Source organism: Chelonus insularis, unplaced genomic scaffold (genome assembly GCF_013357705.1).
Source record: "Chelonus insularis isolate UGA/USDA-ARS -01 unplaced genomic scaffold, ASM1335770v1 contig_44_pilon, whole genome shotgun sequence".
Lineage (NCBI taxonomy): Eukaryota > Metazoa > Arthropoda > Insecta > Hymenoptera > Braconidae > Chelonus > Chelonus insularis.
Genome location: NW_023276585.1, coordinates 454,276 through 476,456, shown reverse-complemented (window position 1 = coordinate 476,456; position 22,181 = coordinate 454,276). Strand labels below are relative to the sequence as shown.

At 29.0% G+C, this 22,181-nt stretch overlaps 2 protein-coding genes across 3 annotated transcripts in view; one reads left to right on the top strand and one right to left on the bottom strand.

The window, feature by feature from the left end:
* LOC118069845 (dipeptidase 1-like) overlaps nucleotides 1-22,181 on the top strand; it is a 42,767-nt gene that overhangs the window by 10,652 nt on the left and 9,934 nt on the right. The window contains exons 3-6 of the mRNA XM_035088188.1: nucleotides 14,744-15,073; nucleotides 18,309-18,441; nucleotides 19,458-19,649; nucleotides 19,731-19,933. Coding sequence (XP_034944079.1) covers nucleotides 14,744-15,073; nucleotides 18,309-18,441; nucleotides 19,458-19,649; nucleotides 19,731-19,933 — 858 coding nt within the window. The remainder of the gene's footprint in view (nucleotides 1-14,743; nucleotides 15,074-18,308; nucleotides 18,442-19,457; nucleotides 19,650-19,730; nucleotides 19,934-22,181) is intronic.
* Nucleotides 1-22,181, bottom strand: part of LOC118069846 (uncharacterized) — an 88,469-nt gene that overhangs the window by 57,327 nt on the left and 8,961 nt on the right. Inside the window, exons 1-2 of one of the 2 annotated variants that reach the window (XM_035088190.1) lie at nucleotides 4,709-4,779; nucleotides 1,730-1,872 (exon numbers count right to left, since the gene is read on the bottom strand). In XM_035088190.1, the coding sequence (XP_034944081.1) occupies nucleotides 1,730-1,849 (120 nt within the window). In that variant the 5' untranslated portion in view covers nucleotides 1,850-1,872; nucleotides 4,709-4,779. Of the gene's footprint in view, nucleotides 1-1,729; nucleotides 1,873-4,708; nucleotides 4,780-22,181 lie in introns of those variants that run through there. The other variant, XM_035088189.1, reaches the window with a different exon arrangement.

Sequence of the window (22,181 nt, the reverse complement as noted above, 5' to 3'; positions counted from 1 at the left end):
AAAAAAATTCATTCAATATTCAATGTAATTGATAGTAAAGAAAAAGTACAACTGACTTACTCTGATTTACATTAATGAATATAAATTCACTTAAGCAGTTTTAAATTGATTGAAAATTTTTCACAGACTGCACCTAACAATCAGAGTAATTGTCATCACTTTCATTACAAAACATGTTGTTCAACAAAAACAAGAACTCCGATTCAAGAATAGACTTATTCTCAATTTGCTGAAATAAAAATGATATAATTTCCAGTAAATAAAATAAGAAAAAACCAAACTGAATGAAGTTCTGTTTGGAAAAAAATTGTTCCGGAGGCATGTCGCCGCTGATGAGACGGAGCGGTACAAATTTGGAACTTTTTGATAGAATTATCTTCAGTTCAAATGTCTCGTATTTTTCTCAATGACAGTTCAAAAGGCAGAATATTTCACCGCTTGTGTATTGTTTTCTTGGTTACGCGTTGATTTAGTTCAAAGGAATAACATTGAATTGAATGTTGTGCGACGTTCAAACATTTTTGATAACATTAGTTACCTTTAAACCAAAGAAACTAGTGATCACTGCAAATCGTTTTGTTTTAAAATGACGTCACCCATTTGATAAACATTGTAGTGTCTTTTAATGCACTTGGAAGTGTTTAAAAAATGACTACAATGTAAATCGAATGAGTGACGTCATTTTAAAACACTTTAAGTGTTTTAAATTAAATCACTTCCAAATTTGAGATTTACGATGGTGTTTAAGCAAAAAAAACAGTTTTGTGCAACTAAAAATTAATGATGAGTGAAAATAAACTATTACAAAATTAAGGGTGTGTTTATAATAATTAAGTGTGATTAATTTAAATTATCATTGATTGAAAATCTTTTATTGCATTTTATATTAATTGTTTCATCAAAAAGTTCCGAATTTGTACCACTTCGTCTTAGCGGCGGCATTAAAATTTGGAACTCTGGTATCATTCTTTTGGAACAATTTTTTTTTTTTACTGGGTATTACAAAATGAAAATCAATATTTGTGATACTTCAGTTAATGCTTTTATTTCTTCAAAGAAGATAGGTAATAAATAGATAAAATATCGGTTCGTTAAAGAAGACGATGATATTGACCTTGTTGAAGGGTTGTAGAATCTAACTTGATTAAGCCGGTGCTTTATCGAAGATTAGTTATCCAGCTATCTAACCTTAACAAAATAGTCCATAAAAAGGAGTAGTTGAAATCTTATTTAAATATTTTAACTTTTTTTTTAATTTTATCAAAGTGTATAGCTAACAACTGTTCTTGGTAATAGCTGTAGTAATGCTTGTTTAAATGGCACCAAGCACAATTAAATTAAATGTTCTCTTTCTTAAGGTGTTCTTATTTAAATAAAAGTAGGCCAAGTACCCTAGCTGTTAACCCTACGAACTTTATGAATAAAAAAAAATTTCAAAAATACTAGAAATGGAATTACAGTAGCAATTAAATATTGCCACAACATTTGAAGTTCCTTGACCAATATCAAATTGATCATTTCAACTACTAGGTAAATAACAAGTGGCAAGTTATGGAACTTGAGTAGTATAGTTTCTAAAATGACCAATTCAATAGATACAAATTCAATTGAAAAAGTGAAATAGAAGTGCAGGCTCAAATTCTCGTGACGTATACGCAAATATTGAGTCAATATTGCAGTAGAGTAGATAGAAAAATAGTCCAAAACAATATATCTATTTTATACATACCTCAGGCATCAAAAATTGAATATACATATTTCCGGTGCTCGAAGACTTGAAAAAAGCACCAAGTAACATGAGTGGCCCTTCTTTAAAAGCTTTTTTCGATTCAATTTCCACTTTTCCCATAAAGATCAGAACTGCAACAGCATCTGTAAAGAGGAAAATGAAAATAAGTAGCAAAACTCTTGTGAAATAAAAGTAACGTGAGCTCAAAGTAGCAGTAAAGTTATCTAAACGATTATTATTATTAGTAACGTGCCGCAATGATGTTAACCAATGAGCAGTACCTCCTAAATTGTGCTCTTGCAAGCTCTGTATTGAAACAAAAAATTACCGGTGAATTTTAAGTATCATTTAATGCTAAATATTTAAAATAAAAAATGAAACTGACATAAAGGTTATAAAAAATTAGATACCTTTATAAATTTGTATAAAAAACAATTAAAAATTCGCTTGCGGTATATTAGCGGTATTACTCGTAAAACATTTTTATGTTAATACTACTTGTTCATAAAACATTTACAGCTCAAAGTTAAGAGCTCAATAGAGAAAGACATCTATGAAATTTAGGAAACTCGCTTTCGTAATCACTTTATTTTTCAGCTTTTTAAAAGCTCTTTAGCATAAAAAAGCCTTTGAATAATTACAGTTAAGTGAAATAAAAAAATTACATTATTTTTAATAGATGTAAAAAATCTATTCTATCATTTATTTAACAGTATGAATGTCGGTTTTACAATCTGACTAGATGAATTATATGATAGGTCGAAAATACAATAAAAAATAAACTTCATTGAAGTGCTTTTCTGTCATATTATCATTTTTTTCAAACGTTCCATTCTATTTCCGCTGTCTACAAGGTTTGATTTTTCTACTGCAGACGGTCTCCATTTAATCTTCTCACATTGGAATCAGTTTGATTGATTCTTTGAACAAAAGGAATTTTCACGAATGACTAAATCCGTTATTATTTGCATACTTTACCGTATAGAGACCGTAGATTTTCGAAAAATTTTATTTTTGGTTCGCTGGCTGATTGAAATGTTAGTCACGTACAAAAGCTCGCAGCTTCAGATTAGAATTCAGCATATCAAAAAATCAAAAAGATTTATTTCAACTGAGACATATTTTAATTCATTTTATTCAGTAAAAAAATGATTTTTTTATTTCATGATATTTTTTATTATGTTTCTATTATTTTCACGGTCATACTTGGATTTACAATGGTATGATAAGAAGAATGAAGAATAAAAAGGAAAAATATATAATGGTTAAAAAAAACGTATGAAAAAAGGGCAAGCAGAACTTGAGAAAACTTATTTGAGGTAGATTTGTCAAGTTATATTGAAGTATATAGCACCAACGAAATTTTAATTTCCTTCCGCTTTCTCAATATTCTCTGACGTACCTTCAGAAAAGGAAGTAAAAGAAACTATGAGAGCAATGAATAAAAAATGAAAATAAAACAAAAAACAAAATAATAGAGGAAGAAAATTGCTTTACTTTTTGTCTTTCATAGAAGCTTACTAAGAGTTTGGTTCTTCAACCTCTCTTTGAATTTATTCTTTTTACTTTTTAACACTTCTCCAGAGAAAGTATTGTCCGCGTAAACGAAAATTAATGGTAAGTCTAGTGAACAACTACAGCTATCCATTGGTACTCATTCATTGTCTTATTTTCGAATTTTTTTGCACTTTGGACACCTCACTCATTCGTCAACTGTCGCTAATTTTTCTTCATTATTTTAACACCTAAATGACCCAGTGATTTAACGTAAGTTGAGGAAACTTAGGGAGGAATTCTTCTGTAATTGGATCATTCAGTCAAGTATCATCAACTGATAATTCTGTTCAACAAATCACATTCTTCTCTTTATTGATTTTCCAGACATCTGATATTTATAAAATTATTTATACATAATAATAATATTATTTTTTGTAATTTATTTTTTTCAATTAGAGAAAATAAAATATCATTGATTCCTACAGCAAAATCAGTTTTTTTATTTTTTACAGAGAAAAGAGTGGAAAAAGACTTTCTGAATTTCAAAGTAAAAAAAAAAAAATTAATAGCTCACCTTTTTGTGCAGTTTTTAAAAATATTTTTAATTAAATAAAAATTGTATCCTCTAAAACATCAATATATATACTCCAAAAAAGAAGTAAATTCATGTCAAAAGCAAAGAATTCAATAAAAAACAACTTCATCATTATATTTACAGTTGAAACAGATTTTTATTCTGTCACATCTGAGTTCTCCATTCTTCAATCAGAATATTTTAAAAAAAAAAACCCACAAGACTTTTCTAATTTCCTCAAACGAAAAAAAAAAAAACTTGAAAAGGAATTACAGGTAGTAAAACTTGCCCCGTAAAACTTCAATAGACTTCTAAAATTTCCGAAAAACTATAGGAAAACACTTGGATCTTTTTATTCATTAAATAAATCAGTTTAAACTTTGTGATTCAATATAATAGCATTACTTTTGGACAACTAAATTTAATGTTCCAACTTTTCCATCAAAATTATAACAAGCAAATATTCTGCAAAGAAATAAAAAATATTATTCTAGAATTAACATCAATCAAAACAAAAACACTAAATATGTCGTAGTTATGAAAACTTTAACATAATTATTCCAGTTCTTAATTACACTTTTACGTCAGAATTCACAAGTTTCTAGTATTGAACAATTGTTCAAAAACCTCCAACACCCTTTCATCTTTCTTCTTCTCCGGTAACCCGTCGATTTCTCTTATTCCATTTCTGCCTTCTCATTAGAGAAATATTTTCTTTGTCAACAATACAGAAGTATTTCTCTGCATCATGTTTCATTTCCAGCAAGTGTGATTTAACTCCTTAACCACCCTTTAAAGAAAGGGTAGCTATACTGGTTATAGAGCGGTTTCTTTTCTTACAAAATATACAACTTCCGTTTCTGTCTCATAAACTAAAATGCTAACAAAGGTCTATTGTTTACACATACCTTTTTTTATGTTCTCTGAGGTTTTACGATATCGTTGGACGTACACTATTTAACAATGGTGTAGGTCAGGAGTCAGACTCAATGAAAATAATTATCCAAGATATGCAAGATAAATGACTGCATTTTAAACGTAGAATATATGAAAGATACTCAATGAGGGATGAATACTCAACTCTGTAAGATAAAATGAAAAAGTTTATGTATTCAATGCTTGCCATATACGATTACTGTAAATTTAACTTTTATAGATTTTATTCCTACATATATGTGTGGCAACAATTTTTCAAAATTGATTGCAAAAGGGATGAAATTCGTGAACGGGCAAGTATCCAAACTGATCTAGTAACCAGTCACGTTTACGTGGATGCTTTCTCCCATAGAGTATGCGGCAAGTAATATAATAAATATTCGCAATGTCGCTATTTTTCTACAACTTAATGAACTCGTTTGAATGTTATTTGTACATTAGCCTAAATAAATTATATATAAAGTGAACACGTTAAACTCTGCATAAAATTTACCAATTAAAAATATACATTATTCCGTTTACGATCTTTTAATCTACACATGTACAAATTAATTCTTGTAAATATATTATTTAAAGCTGGTTAAGTTCATTAAATACTTTATTAACGAATTTCACATATGTTTACTTGATTTGAAAATTAATTTAATACTTAATTAAAATAATAAAATAGAAATTGTGAAATAAAATATTGTTTCTTCAATTAAAATTTAATGGATAGAAAATTAATAAAAATTTCTTCAATGACTTTTAGAATATTATTTTCCAATTTTTACGTTCTATTTAATTGCTGTATGACAGGGGAATGCAATACTTTGAACGAAATAATTTATTTTATGATGGCGATCATCACAGATATCAAACATCAAATCATTGTTATATTGGTTCCATGTTTGTTGACTTCACCTCAACAGGACAAATTTTCCAAAACTCGGATTCACCCTCCTATCATATCATGTTCCGTTTTAACTACGTTTATTTCACAGTAAAAAATTTATCACTGATAGATGGATATGCTCATATGGTCGTGGACAAATAACGAGAGGAATAACAGCAGTTCGTGAATGATTTCTCATGTTTCATGATAAATCTGCAAGCAAAAAAAATTAGTCAGGTGCAATAAAACTTACTGCCCGGGAGATGAGCTTCTAGTTAAAAGGAAAGAGGCATATTCACATTTTTGACATAAAAACAAAACGTTACTCTTCAAATATGAAAGAAATAAACAATAAATTCATTATTTTCACTTGAATTCAATGATTCTCATGAAAATCATGAAACTAGAAAAAAAATAGAAAACGTAAAGTCCCATGTTCGTTATTATATGTTGATGTGACATATCGATTTTCAACAAATGTCGAAGTTGAACTGTATCCAGAAATTCAAATTAAATTTATTTTCATATGTATACAAAAAAAATTTTGTTAAAGTTTCATTTAACTCCGTAACGAAATATAAAAAACAAAAATCAGTGAAATGCAATATAAAAGTCTAATATCAATTTTAAAAAATACTCTCTTTTGTATATTTATACTATCGTCTTTGTGTAATATTATATAGTAAAAAATTTTCACTTTTATGTTATTTATCGCTGAAATTTCATTGAGAAACTCTATCAGATATTAATTTTTTACTAATCATTCGATATACATACTGGCGTCAGAACAATAAAATAGTAAAATTTTCAAATATGTCATTTTATTTTGCAGGATCTGTTTAATATTCATTAAGATCAATCATCTTATTATTTTCTCGTGAAAAAAGCTTACAGGTCAATTGGATTACCGTCAATTGCAGCAATGTGGTATTTCTGAGTACGGATGAGAAAGGCCCGATTCCATTTGCACGTGATTCCATTTCAACCGCGCTTGGCATGCTTCCGTTTCTCTCAGAACTAAACCTCGACCACATCGCACTGAGTATTAGTTTAGTAACATTTGAATTCCCAATGATGTTAAGTTTTATGTTCAACTGTTTTTTTTTATCGAACTAAAATTTATTCAATGAAAAATCATCACGAATACAAACAATCTTCAAAGAGCATCTTCATTTATAAAAAAATATTTTTTGAAGAAGGATATTAATGTAAAGATGCAAATAAAACACTTTTTTAATTCAGATTGAAATCAATTTGGTCGTTTTCTCGCTTCCCTGCTATTACATCTAATTTGAACTCCTCTCGATCCCCATAGTACTCAGATATGCCTGTAAACTCATTTTCAAACTGCGTCGCGACATAAATTGATTTTATTCCCTTGATACTCGTGGTGATTGGAATTTACCATCGGAGAAATATATAATATTTGCGGTTGAATTGTTACGGGAATTGCCAAGATGAAAGAGAGATTTGAATGAGAATAATTGTAATTTTTTTTTATGCTACTTGACTGTTAAGTATTCATTCAATAACAACTCATAAGCTGATTAACTCTTTATCCTTTTGAACTTGATTAATACATCATTAGACTCGTGATTATTTTATCAAGATGACAAATAATTATTTTCATGAAAAAGGAACTTCACTTTTATTTGGTAGTAATTAATTTGACTTCATTTGTATCAATAATGAAGATTAGCTTAAATAATCTTTCTATATGTGAAGTCCAAATATTCTTCATCATTTTATGTACACACTTTTCATATCCAAATAATGTATAAACTGCTCTACTTTCAAGTATTAAAATAATTTTCACATAAAACAATTTCATTTAATAAAAGCATACCAAAGTTAATTTAATATGGAATAGTGTATGCTTCATAGCTAAACTATACACTAAAGTAAACTAATTTAAGTTCTTGACTAGTTAGTTCATATACATGAAGCTATAAGGTAATGCTAAACATGAAGATTGGGATGCTTATTCAGTAGTGTAATGTATTTTGGGAATTAACGCCAAAATCCAACACCAGCTTTGAAAAAAATATGTAATAAGAATGTTTAGTAATTAAGATTAAAAAAAAAAACTTATTAACGTCATTAAATGAAATATTCGTGATTTAAAATTAACTTTAAAATTTTATTTAAGCTCTATCAGCTTAAATCCTTACTGAGTTTCATATCCCTAAATTTAAGCCAAATAGTTTGGAAGTTAGACAGCTGGGAAATGTAAAATATCATATTCCAAATATTACTGTTGATAAAACAAATAAGTACTGCTAATAAATCTTTAAGATTAAAGTTTTAAAATTTTTTAGCAACTTTATTATTATTTTAATTAATGAAAATATACTGATGAATTTATCCCATACTTTCAATGATTATCCGAAATTCATAAAAGTGGATAAAATAATATATAAATTTTATGGGCTTTTAGCGTTGAAATGCAAAAGCCTGAGCATTTTGGTTAAATGATTATTTGTACGTCTTTTTTTAGTTATATTGAACGTTTTGAACTGACCTGTCAAACGTCAATCATGAAAAAAGCAACCATTGTTATTCAAATTTAATGACATACAATGTATTGTAATCTAAATTATAATTACTAACAATAATTATTAAAGTTTCTATAGCACGAACTTGATGTTTTTAATTTTTCTAATTCGAAATTATCCATATTTGCTTTACTTAATTTAAAATTCCTTTAATTCGCAAAATATGCTTTCCTCGAGAGGCTGAAAATTTTTCATTTGTTCATATTCCCCAGTGCTATATTTGACATGGTAGCTGAAAATAGTGCCATAGTAATTTAAATTGCGTTAAAAAGTAGAGAAGAGACGTAAAAATGAGAATGAAAAAGAAAATAACAAAGAGGAAACTTCACTTACTACTAGTATTTGCGTAAAAACTATTTAACTTCTGCTAGCTGAAGACAATGCTAAAGAGGTTGACAAGGCCTTTAAGCGTTTTCGTTGAAAATGATGAAGATGAAGACAGTTCTGAAAGCATATGCTTCTTTTACACATCTTTCCCAACAAATAGTCTGAAAAAAAGACATAAATACAACGGAAACTAAAATGAATTTGAAAATAAATAGAATTCAAGAATAAATAAAGACAAAAATGTTGGATCCAGAAAATGTGATAGCTATTCATGATATTACAGATGAATAGACGTTAGTCTCAACAAAATATGATGCAATAATAATTTGAGTTTCGTAATAATTAGATTTGTTCCGTGTGATAAAGAGCAGAAACACTCATATAAGGTAGAATATTCTGTAAAAGACGAACGATGTCGTGAATTTGATTAGTCGATAGTAAATTACGGAGTAACCGAGTTAAAAGCATCAGAGCAACCTTTCCTGAAACGTTGAAAAGCTATAATCAGTCTGGAACGATATGCCAGACTATAGAATACTACGTTGTGAAAGAAAATTAATTTAAATTCTATTAAGTTGATTGTATATTTTAATGATATTTATCTTAAGCTACAACTTTCTTCGAGTACAAATCTATAAAGTAGAATTCAAAGTATTACCAACAAAAGTCTGTAGTAAATAAAAACCAATGAGGATCGATTTGAGATTAAGACAGCAAATAGACAATAAAAGGTGAGTACTGTTTTAAGGACAATCAAAATAAATGCTGGCTAAAGTAATAAAAAGTGTGAACAGTAGCTTTTTTCGCATTAACATCACTATTTAATTTAAACGTAATTAAATACGGGTTTATAGAAAAAAGGGTATTGATCCTGTCAGTAATTACGACTGTTGAATATTTATTATTCTAATTGTTTACACGCACTTTGAATTAATTTAAAACAATTGTGACTTTTAACTAAAAAATCACAATAAAGATTTCACGTCTTTTATGTTCATGAAAAAACATACGATGGTAATTATCATAAAAAATGGTAATTGCCAGACAACGATAACAGAATCGTACAAAATTATATGAACATGTACCGTTTCGCATGTTTATGGTAATAATTACTATGCGGTAAATCAAAGTTATGGAACTCTACATTTAAAGCACAACGAATACAATTAATAATTGCTGTCGCAGAGTAACTAAATATTTTAACGAGTATATTATAGGAAAAATTCAACATACGTGCTCCTGTCAAATACATTCTCTGCTAAACCTTAACTTTATATTTTATTATGTTAATTATACTTTGTTTATGCTAATATGCTTTTGCCTCAACAGCCAGACAATTTGTAAATTACAAAATACGAAAGATGGCACGAACATTACACACAAAGCACACACTATTAATGGTGTAAAGTAAATGAAAGCTAATAGCTACATAAGTAAATTCATACGAGAGTATGAGTATATGATTTAATACATTAAGTACATAAGATAAATATTGTGAAGAAAGTTGAGATTTATATGGAGATTAAGAGATGCAAGCTTGTGTAAAGGAAAATTGGGCTTACAATGTAGAAAAAATATGATTTTTAATATAAATTTTAGTAAACAAGGATATAAAACCGGAAAAGAAATTTTCACAATAAAATGTCAGTAGCAGAAAGAGAAAAAATGACAGTACATTCGAAAAATAAATTTTGCTTTGAAGATAATTAAAATGTTTTTACAATTTCGTTTCTTTGGTTTTCAACTTTAATTAACTAAAAATCATCTAAAGAATTTTTAGTTCTAAGTTTTGTCCTTTACATCAAATAGAAATTAAATATAAAAATATAATTTTAGTTGTTTTTAAGATCTTTTTTACTGATTTTATTTTATAAAAAAACACTTTAAAAAACTCTTTAAAGCCTTCTGAAGATTTCACAGATCTTTTTGTGGCTTTGAAAAAATCTCGTCTTTACTTTGATGTATTAATAACATAAAAAAAATATATTTTGATTCCTTTTACATATCTACCTCTATAAATACTGATGGTATTGAGAAACTTAAATCTTTTATTTTATTTAATGAATTATGAGACACACATGCTTGATTTACTCTAGCAGTGTAATGACTATGCACTTTTGCAGATATCAAATGTAACATATGTGCTCCAGTTTCGAATTCAATATCAATTTTTATGTATTTGAGTAAACAGAAAAACGATAAAAATTAAATTTAGACAAAGTATGTAAAGATGATTGATAAAATATAACATGAAAACGAGAAATATTTTCAATATTAAAAACTAGCAATAAAGGTCATTACCCGATATTTAGTTCAAGCGCAATAAAAATAGCTATCAAAGTGTAATTATCGAGGATATTTTTTCATTGAATAGATTTACTGAAATAATTTCCATGATGACAGTCTGGTGTTGTTCTATATTGACAACTGCGAAGATAAATCTTATCGCATAACAGTATGAGCTCGATAAAGCATTTGTTTAAGTCGACTTTGACAACCAATTATATCATCTACCCATTCTCTCATAAATATGTAGAGAGGAAGAGTAATATTTTATTTCTATAATTTCTTTATTGTTTAATTTTCTCTTTGATTTCTACACTCAGGATATTGGAATATCTCTTCAGAATTAATACGAGTAGTGTAACGAGTATTTTCTGTACTTGATATATACAATTTTGCTTCCTGTCTCATAGAAATATAGTCATTGTGCAGACGACTGGAATCCATTCATATTTAATCACTACTAGAATCCTATTGTAGTTTCATTATCTTTAACTCCTTTATTGACCACTATATTATTTTATTCCATTCTAGCTACAGGAGATATATATTTTTTTTCTTCCCTATAAAAATTTATTAGCAATTTCAATTATCTGATGTGATCAGATTGTTCAATGCGTCTCTTTTATAACCAAATGAAATTTATTCATAGAAATTGAATAATTGCTAATTAAAATTCACGTTATCGCACGTAACCTATTGCACTTCTTTGAATAATAGAAAAAAAAAATTTATAAAAATTTTTTGAAATAAAATAAAATAAAATAAAATTTCAGAGCTATAATTAATTATTAAAAAAAAAATCTAATAAAGAAGTTTCTAGGAAATTATTACTATTTTTCATGTGTGAAAGAATAGATTATTTTACAAAAATTAACAGACTCACTAAATGAAAGTTTTATGCAATAGCTAAGTAAACTTAAAAAAACTTGTTTGCATAGAGCTTCATTTACTCGTTATAAATAATGTATTACGCTTCCGTTCAAACCATCCAAGGCGAAGACTTGTCAGTTACCTTAAACCATTTAATACATTTATTTCCGTATACCAATATCCATTTACCCTGTAACAATAAAATTATAACGTTACTACAAATTAAATATTATCATTTTATTATTTCATATATCCTTATTCATATAAAAAAGAAAAAAAATGAAATGAAAATACTATGAAGCTAAAGAAATATTCATATTGAGATGTAGACGACAAGGTAGTATTTCCACCGGATATTAATCTCTACATATTAAAAAAGCCATTAAATTTTTCAAACTAGTGTAATACAACCTCTTTGAGAAGTAAAAAAAATAAAATTAAAAAAGTATTCCGCTAACTTGAGAAAATCTGTGCATTTTTCAGCTCATTTGTTTCATAACGATGAAATTATTAACAAAGAAAATGAAAAAATATAACGAAAATACGAGGCCGAGTACACTTTGAAAGTCAAGAGAATTATGAATAACAGCAAAAGTGCTCGACGGATTAAGCGATTAGTAAAATTAATGTAAATCACTGAGCCAAACGTGTCGTTTTCGTGCCTAATTACACTCTTATTTCACGTTATGTTCAGCTTATTTTACATTTTGTTATCATCTGAATATCTCCACCCCAGTCTACTGGGAAATGCATGTAGAATGCTTTGGGTATAGTTGGCTAAGCGCGATAATAAATTAATGCTGCCGCGGTTACACCGTGAAGTCGATTTGCCTCAAATCCTCGTACCATCTGCTGATTTACAATGGAAATATATCGAATTTGTCGCGTCATCCAAGCATTGATAATTCAAGAGAAGAAAAGACCATGTGAAATATCCTTAGTAGATTTATTTTTATCCTTTTATCTCCTTCTAAATTCTATAAATTCTTATATTTCCACTTTAGCAATAATTATAAAAGCATTATACCGTATTTTTTGATCTAATGAGTCGGAAATAGAATTTTATTATAAAAATCATCCTTCAAATGGTGATAATGGCTTGGAAGAGAATTTTGTGTAATAGTGATAAGTTTTATTTTTTTATGTGGAAAAAAATTTCATGAAAGTTTATTCAACATTTCTCGTAGCTTGTACAGACTGAGCAAAAAAATTTATTCTAACCAAAATAATTTGTTGAATAGACGCCAAGAAATATTTTTTTGTTACTGAATATTATTGGTAAACCCATTCTTTATGCTCACTTTGACAAATAAAAATACTAAAGAATGACCGAGCTCACTTTAGAGGAAAAAATTAAATTTGAATAATAAATGAAGCTAATCGACTGATGTCGATAGATCTTGTTTGTGGGTATGCATTACATCACAATGAATCGATTGAACCCCGAATAATTTTGATTGTGTCGTTTATACGCGAGAAAGCGGAATAACAAAGTCGGACCACATACTCTATCACTCACAAACATAGACACACGACCAAAGTTGACTTTAACAGCATAAACAGCTTTAGACAATCTTGAAGCATAAAGATGTCTTGAAAATTTAAACTCCAATGTACTATCAAGTTGGCAATGACTTCTTGAATAGAAAAGCCAGGAATATTTAAAAATATATTGCTAATAAATAATCTTTCATTTATATTAAAACTTTATGGCATAATTGATCTTTTATGAAGCATAGAAAAATAAATTTACTGTATCTCAACTTTTATTGTCTTCCTAAAAATGTCTTTTTTAGTAGTAATTCAATCGAAAGCATCAGCTATGATCAAATAAAAAACTCATAATTCTATCAAAAAGATTTTCCAGATCAATAAAAAGTAGAAAAACTGAAGTAACAAAATTTGGATGCTTTCATGTAGTAATTTAGACATTTATTTAACCACAATTTCGCATACTTAAAGTACGAGAATTTTGTGGGAACTATATTGATCGTTGAACAGTTGAAGTGCACTTTCTTGCTAAAATATTTCTGCTGTAGTAAAGTGTCGTAAGGAATAAAGAATCTTAAGTTTTTGTCACTAATTGACGTGTTGCAAGCTTATACTTTTAGAATTTTCATTCAGTTAGGAAAAAATATGCTGATATTAAAGAAACGAAAATAATTGATAAGCAGTGTACATGACGTACAGAAAGCAGTTTCCTATAAAGTAAAGTAAGGGAAAGAGAACCCCTCATCAAAAGTTAAAGTGTAGTTTTCAACGATCCTTAGAGATTAAAGCATTTGTACTTTTCTAGAATAAATTATTTCACTTTGAAATAAATAATCGGCAATAATTTAAATCATAAAATTTTTGATTTATAAAATCCTTCTTTTTTTTCTTTGATTTATAAACTTTATCATTCCAATGAAAGAATTCACCTAAATAATAAATAAAGGATAGAAAAAAATTGCAAAATAAAAAAGAAATATTCACTTTAATCTCTCATCATAACTAACAACTTACGAGATATTCAATTTTAAATTAAAAATAAAAAAAAATACTATCTACTAGCGTACACTTATAAACGAATGAGTGTAATTAATAAATGGTTTAATATTTTCCGCGTTTTTTAATCTTGTTTGTGAAACTTAAAGGATTATGAAAAAAATATTACGGTTAATGTCCCATTGGCAATACATAAATATATTTTGGTATATACTACATTTTTCTTCTTTTAGATGAATTTTTTTGCATAAATTCGGTAAAAAAAATTCTTTTAAAGATTAAAAAATTTTACAAGGAAATATAATCAAATACAACAAAAAGATACTTTTATAACCACATCTATCATGAGATTAATACTTTGAGCTTCTAATTGAAATGCAGAATATAATATTTTATAATTAAATAGCAGCTTAATATAAAACCGGAATAATAACGACAACAATCATAATAATAAGATTGTGAGATTCTAACAGTAATTCAAGTGCAGAATATAATAGAAAATAAAAACTGAAGATGAAAGTTACGTAAAAAGTTGATAAGTGAAGAGGAGAGGAAAGAAAGAAAAGAAAATAAGATAGATAAATTGATAAATAATTGTATCGTTCCAGGCTCCTGGACACAGAGGCATCTGGACAGTGACAGTAACATTTCTAGCAATTGGTACCTGGGTAGAGAGAATAGGACCGTGTCCAGCTGACGGTGAATCATTTTCGTTATCATCCGCCAGGGAACGTCTTCAAACAGTACGACAAGTTTTAACGGAAGTTCCACTGATTGACGGCCACAATGACCTGCCCTGGAACATCCGAAACTTCGTTCACAATCAGCTTAACGAGTTTGACTTTGACAAAGATCTCCGACAAGTTACACCATGGAGTAAAAGCGCTTGGAGTCAAACAGACCTATTTAGACTTCGTCAGGGGATGGTTGGCGGTCAGGTAAGGAAATGTTACTTTTTTCTTTAGCTCTAAATAAAATGTGAATGAAGAAAAAATTATTATTTCAAATATATTATAGGTACGTAACATCCGTTTGTGATTTCGTTTTGCTTATATTCTCCAATTCAAAATAGTTTATATGCAAAAGTTGGATGCATGCCACAGCTACCAACTTTTTTTTCGATTTCCGTTATATCCGTTTTTATCTGAGCTTGAGATCTGGAACATGTGTATAGTTCTGAATGCCATACATAATGCAACCTGTACTTCAATGGTGCTCATACACTCGGAGACACCATACAGATACAACCTTTGTGACTATAATAACGAATATGTATGAATATTGGTACGATAGATGTCAAACAAAACTCATAACAAAAATTTCAACACGTAATCATTTTATTTTATTCCACAAGCACAATCCCTTTGCTCAGATTTTTAGCATTCCAAAGACTATGAGCTTTCTTCATAATCTCATTAAGAATTTTTCGTATAAGTTGAGAAAAAAATTTAAATGAATACCAGACCCTTTTGTTCTGAACTTTTTTTTTTATTGTTTTTGTCCTTAATTTATATTTATAACAGCTTGAATAATATTTAATAAAGAGAAAAAGTGGTGCCAAAAAAAGAATATGACTTCATTTTATACCGATTTACATTCATTTCAAGGAATAAAGTTAAAATCAATTACTTTTACTTTTCTTTTAATTTAATAAATATGATTTAAATAAAAAAAAATTTAATTTAAAATTTAAACACTTTCGAAATTTTAATTTTATTGAATTTCTACAAATTTGATTTTTAAAATTAACAGCAAGATATATGAAATACAAATTCAATTTCATAGTTCTAATTGATTTCGATTTTTTATTGGCTTTTTATTTTTATGAGAAAAATTTAAAAGTAAGTTCATTTAATAGAAAATGAAATAATGGATTTAAAATAATGAATAAATTATAGAAACGTCGGTTAAAAAGTTTTTAATAATTGAATACAAAAATGTACTTTAATTGTCTGTGATATGAATATTCACGTTAAAAAATTAATATGATTAATTGACTTTTACAGTAAAGCAAAAGAAAAGTTCTGTCGAAATAAAATAAATACATAATGAAACCACGCGTATTCAACACAATCGCTACTATATCCAAAAAGCTGTAACATTTTTTCAGGCAATATTTTTAAAATTTTATTTGTTACGTAGCTCTCTACAAGCGAAAAAAACAAATTATTTATTGCTTCTACACAAGCTTCTCTAAAATTGTTATGAATTGAAAATTTAATTTACCCACAAACCATTCAAAGTACTCGAAAATCGTTTAATAAATAAAACAAAATATGATTTATATTTGTAAATTTAATTTCTATTATTAAAATATTGAATGTTATCAAAATATTTAAAACGAATGAAATAACCTCTATATTATATTTTTCAATAAACTTTAGACATAAGTAATGAATCAATTAATAGTAAAAATTGTTATTTTATTTGAAGTTTAAAAAAAAGTAGATTAAATACAAAATTTAATGTATCCGAATTTTCATTGAATAAACAACTTATCATTAGTGCTAAATTAATTAAACGAACATGGATTATTATCAGCAGCGGCTCGACCGTAATAATCCTCTTTAAATAAAAAATAAAATAAAAATAAACGATTTTGTAGTTCAAATATAAACCTCCATCAATTTATTTTTAGATTGCGCATTTTTTTTTGCCATTATTTTCATTTAATAAACATCGAGAAGAATAGTTTTTAATAATCTGAACAAATTTTGAAAGCAAACGCTATTATATACGAGACAATAAAAATACATGCAACAACATCCTATTTTTTACTGAGTTCTTGGAGAAAACCTTAATTAAAATTAATATCGACTTTCAAGTTTATTATTAAAATAGATAAAGTCTTCAGTAAACAATGATATTTTCTTAGGAATACTTTTTACGTGATACAGTCTAAAAGCTAACATAGCTATTACATGGTGAAATATGTATGAGTAATCTCTAAAATAGTACTATCGTTGTCAGAAGCAAGGATTTGCAATTAAGTAATAATTTAGGACAGTGCATTTAGTCAGCCACTCGAGATTTCATGCAGGAGCATGTCAAAGTTCACCTTTTGGTGAATCGATTGAACGTCTGGATCCTTTCCAGGGTCGCATCATAGAATGGATGAGCTTACATGTTCACATAAACATGCACTTGTCACATGTACTCGCATGCAGTAGTACTATAGAGCATGTAGGGAAAGAGGAAGGTCGACAAGAGAACGAGGGAGAGTAACACAAATCGATATAACCTGTCTCGCGCACAATAGCAGAACACAAGAGGGGTAATGGAAATGTGCACGTCAAGTGTAACCTCCTAAAAAAAAGTGCCAAATGCTTTGTCCTACTCATGTTCTTTTGGTTCTGCTACGTAGTCGACGTTCAACCGCAAACTCGTTTCATTTTCTCTAATTTGCATGGTCCAACCCACCTATTCTCCCTTTGACTTGGATGTTCGGTCGTTACACCACTAGCTCATCGCCTACTCGTTCCGCTCTTGGCACTTCTCTCATGCTCTCTATCCTCTGAGTAAACCCACGACTCGCGGCCCCACCGTGTGATATATTGCTACAAAGTCTGTAGTCACGTACTTGAATAACCGAGCCAAACGATCCTTGTTCCCTTACACTTACGTTAACTCTCGACAGTCGACCTATTGCACGAGTTTTACCCCTAAGAAACGTGTAAATTCGACATGGGAATTGAGAAAAGACACTATACTACCCCAATATATTTTTACACACACTGTAAATGAATGTCTTTATTTATTATTAATTCGTAGGGGAATTAAAGCCCAGTAGTAAATAAAGATGCTATTTTGTAACCGAGCAACGAGACACCAAGACCATTACGACCTTTCAATTTTTCAATGCTTGTCTTGGCCATAAAAATATTTACTTTATTTTCAATCCCGATTCACGGAAGAAAAGCCTAAGTGCTTTCTTTGATAAATATGCATATTGTTGAATAAAATATTTTTGCATTGCAAAATTGTTTTGCATTCAATTAAAAAGTTAGTCTGTGTTGAATAAACCATAGATTTCACATTATAAAATATTTTTTTAATTCACTTGAATGTAATCTCTATAGTTTTCTTCAATTAAACATTAATTGAATGACAAATTAATTGATCTCTTCACTTAATTGCAACTCTAGTGCAATAGATTAATATTTATTTTGACAGTTCTGGGCTGCCTACGTCCCTTGTGAATCTCAATATCTCAACGCCGTTCAGCTGACTCTTGAACAAGTGGACCTTATTAAAAGACTCATTGACAAGTACTCCCATCAGATGCAGTTCGCTGAGTCCTCTAGAGGTATTGCATTTTTAACATTGAATAGAAGTTTCTTTCTTCTTTATCCAACTTTTACTTCTTCCATGAACTTTTCAAGTTGTAAAAATTCTAGAACCTATTAATATTGCAGTAAACTCTGCAGTTGTTGGATAAATATTCATGCGAATGAAAATGGCACATTACTATATTTGTATAATTTAGGAACAATTTCCGTTCTATGAAGATTCTTTTAATTTCATTTTCCAAGACTTTAATTATTTCTATCAACCAGAGAATACTGATTTTCAATCCTGATGAATTTCATACTAATTATTTAATAAATTTCATTATTCATTTTAAACGTAATATAGATAAATTTTAACAAAAGAAAATATAACATATTTGGAATACTACTGTTAATTGGGAATTCTGTAGTTTCAACAGAAACTATTGGTCGCATTCAGTTTTGAACTTTACAAAATAATCAAGTTAGCAATCAGTTCACAAATCCATAATATACGTTCATTAATAACTATTCTTAGACAGCAAGAAGATAAACTAGTACAACTCCCTTGAGTAATAAATACATCATTTAATGATATCATTAAAAAACTAAAAAATTTTTTGTAGAAAAAATAATATACCACATCATGTAGCTGATATTTGTTTGTATCTTATTCATGGTTTTTATTTCTACCAAACAAAATAGTATTCCAAACATGCATCATTCTCTCTATTCAAAAAATACGTATTTACTACAGGACGAACTGATCAAATAAATGTCGAACATAAAAACTTGATCTCTACAATTCGTTTTTGTTCACAATAACACGTTATACAACTATTATTACATTCTCTCTATTAATTTTAGTCACAAAAATTATTTGTCATGCTTCATTGAATCTAAAATAAAAATTATCATTTGATTACCCATATTGTTTTAATTATCTTCTCTTTTATAACTGTATCAATATAATCATTTCAATTTCTGTAATATTATTTTTTTAGCAGCTGCTTTTTTTAATTAAAAGTAACATAAAACGTTAAAAACATTCTAGAAATACTGGAAGCACATACTAAAGGACGGATAGCATCACTGATTGGTGTAGAGGGTGGCCACAGTCTGGGAAGTAGTCTGGCTGTACTGAGAACTCTCTATCAGCTTGGTGTACGTTACCTTACACTGACCCACACATGCAACACACCATGGGCAAAAAGTTCGTCGGTGGAACAAGAAGATGACGGTGATGGTGCGCGACAAAACACCTATAAAGCTTTAAAGTAATTAACTCACACCAGGAGGTTGTAATAACTATAAAGAAATTTTCTAGGTGGCGGTCTTACAAGCTTTGGAAAAGCCGTCGTTCGTGAAATGAACAGGCTTGGTATGTTGATCGATCTTAGCCATACTGCAAGAGCTACTATGAGGGATGCTCTGAGAGTTAGTAAAGCACCTCTTATATTTTCTCACTCTTCTGCGTTTGCAATATGCAATTCTACTAGAAATGTGCCAGATGACATACTCAAACAACTGGTAAATTACATAAATATTCATTTTTCACTGTAGAATTTTGTAGTTATTTTTGCAAATTTACATACCGGATTTTTTTTTGTGATTCAATTTATTTGAAAAATTTTTTTTTGTATTTAACTTTTGATCTATGTTTAACTGTGTTTGAAATCATGATGTTACATTGTTACATTAACACCATTCTTTTATTTTTAATAAAATGATGAAGCTAAGACTACAATTTTTTAACTAATATATTTAGTATAAGGTTTTCGTTAAGAGTCTGTTTCAAGTACTCTCATGTTTACTTAAGTATTGGTTTCCATTCATCTGTTGATACTTTTATTACTTTCATGATGATTGTACCAGCACATGAGTCTCTGATCGACGCATAATCAGGACAAAGAAAGAGATGTTTGGTTTTCAATCAAAGATATCTTAAAGAAAATGAGTCAGTCTTTAAAAAAGTTCCAACGAGTGCACTGTGTCGTTTTGCTGTAATTAAATACATCTCTAGTGTGGTCAATCCAAATTGGAATTAAGCCTCTGATTTTCTCTTTCATTGTTGTTTGATCAATTACAATAAGTCATATTGCTGGATTCAATCTTCAACTAAGTTGTGAGTCAAGTTCATTATTGTTTGGATCAAGCCCAGCCTTGATTCTTCTTATGTTACTAGATCAATTGCGTATAAGTCACATTCTTGAGGAAGTTAAGATGGTCTTCCACGAAATTATACACGATTTCTGCTGACTTATACCTTGATCTATATCTACAATTGATTAAAAATGAGACATATCAACTACGTAAACAGCCACATTCTCAAGTGCTGAGATTTTCTCAAATCTCAATGATTTCCAGATAGGAACATCTGCTGGCTAAACTGGTTGATATGAAACATTCTAGAAGATCAAGTTTTGTTGTTGATTTTCAATTGGCAATCAAGTGAGTCTCTGATCACATGTTATTGGAAGATTCAGCATGAATCTTTACGAAGTTTATTTTACACTTCTGCTGACAGAACCACTTGATTCAATTCTAAGAAAGTTTGATTAAAAATGTTGATTCAATGTTGTGTCTAATTACGGGCATACGTGTCACTCTCTGAGAAAATACCAATTCATATTTTCTTTCAGGATTCAACAGCTTCAACCTCTTAATTATTGTTCAAACACTGGTCTGCGATCACCTCGACGTGTAACCAGCTCTCTACATTCTACGTTATTTTAGATCAGCTATTTTAATCTCAGTTATTAATGCCGAATTCAACTTTTGCTAATAAATAAGTTTAAATAATTAATTAAAATTTCTCTTATTCTTTTTTTTTCCCCATTTGATTAATTAACTTTCAAACATATTAATTCTCTTTTATTCATTTTATGTGGTCCTTCGAGCCGGATACGTCCGGCCAGTCATTTCGTTTTTTATCAATAGAGTCTTGTTTCTTTTAATATTAAGTGATAAAGTTTGTTTACAATTCCTTTCAAACATGAGAGCTGAACACGTCGAGCGTCGTTTAGATCAACAATTGTCGTACGCAGAACGCATTGAAAATGCGTACGAGCAGTTGATGAGTGTTGGACGCGGAGATGTCTCTCGTCATCGGATCGAGTCAAGGCTCCAGGCTCTCAGAGAGGAATGGGGAAATTTCAACGTCAACAATGACGCAATACTTATGTGTATCAGAAAAGTTGAATTTCCTCAGCGTACTGTGCTCGAACAGCATACTTATTTCATAAACAAAGTTTATAATAAGACGTACCAGACGTACTTGGACAACGTTGAAAGGATGTCGAATTTACTCGAAACAACATGTGAGACAGCGTCAACATCATCGGCCTCACAGCCTACTTCTGTTATCACTCATATAAATTCAAGATTACCACGCATAGATATACCAAAGTATGATGGAACATTTAACAATTGGTTGCCATTCAGAGATTTATTTACATCTATTGTGATCTCAAATGCATCAATTTCATTGGTCGAAAAATTACAATACCTCAAAACAAGTTTAACCGGTCCAGCAGCTCAATTCATCAAGAATATTTCATTGACTTCAGAAAATTTTCAAAAAGCATGGGATTCTCTTACTTCATTTTATGAAAACGATCGACTCTTAGTTCAATCTGCAGTTGCATCATTATTCGCAATTAAAGCGATGACTAAAGAATCAGCTTCTGAGTTAGAACAGTTATATTCATCTACATTACAAGCATATAGAACTTTAGAAACATTGAATCGTCCCATTCATTCATGGGATGACATATTG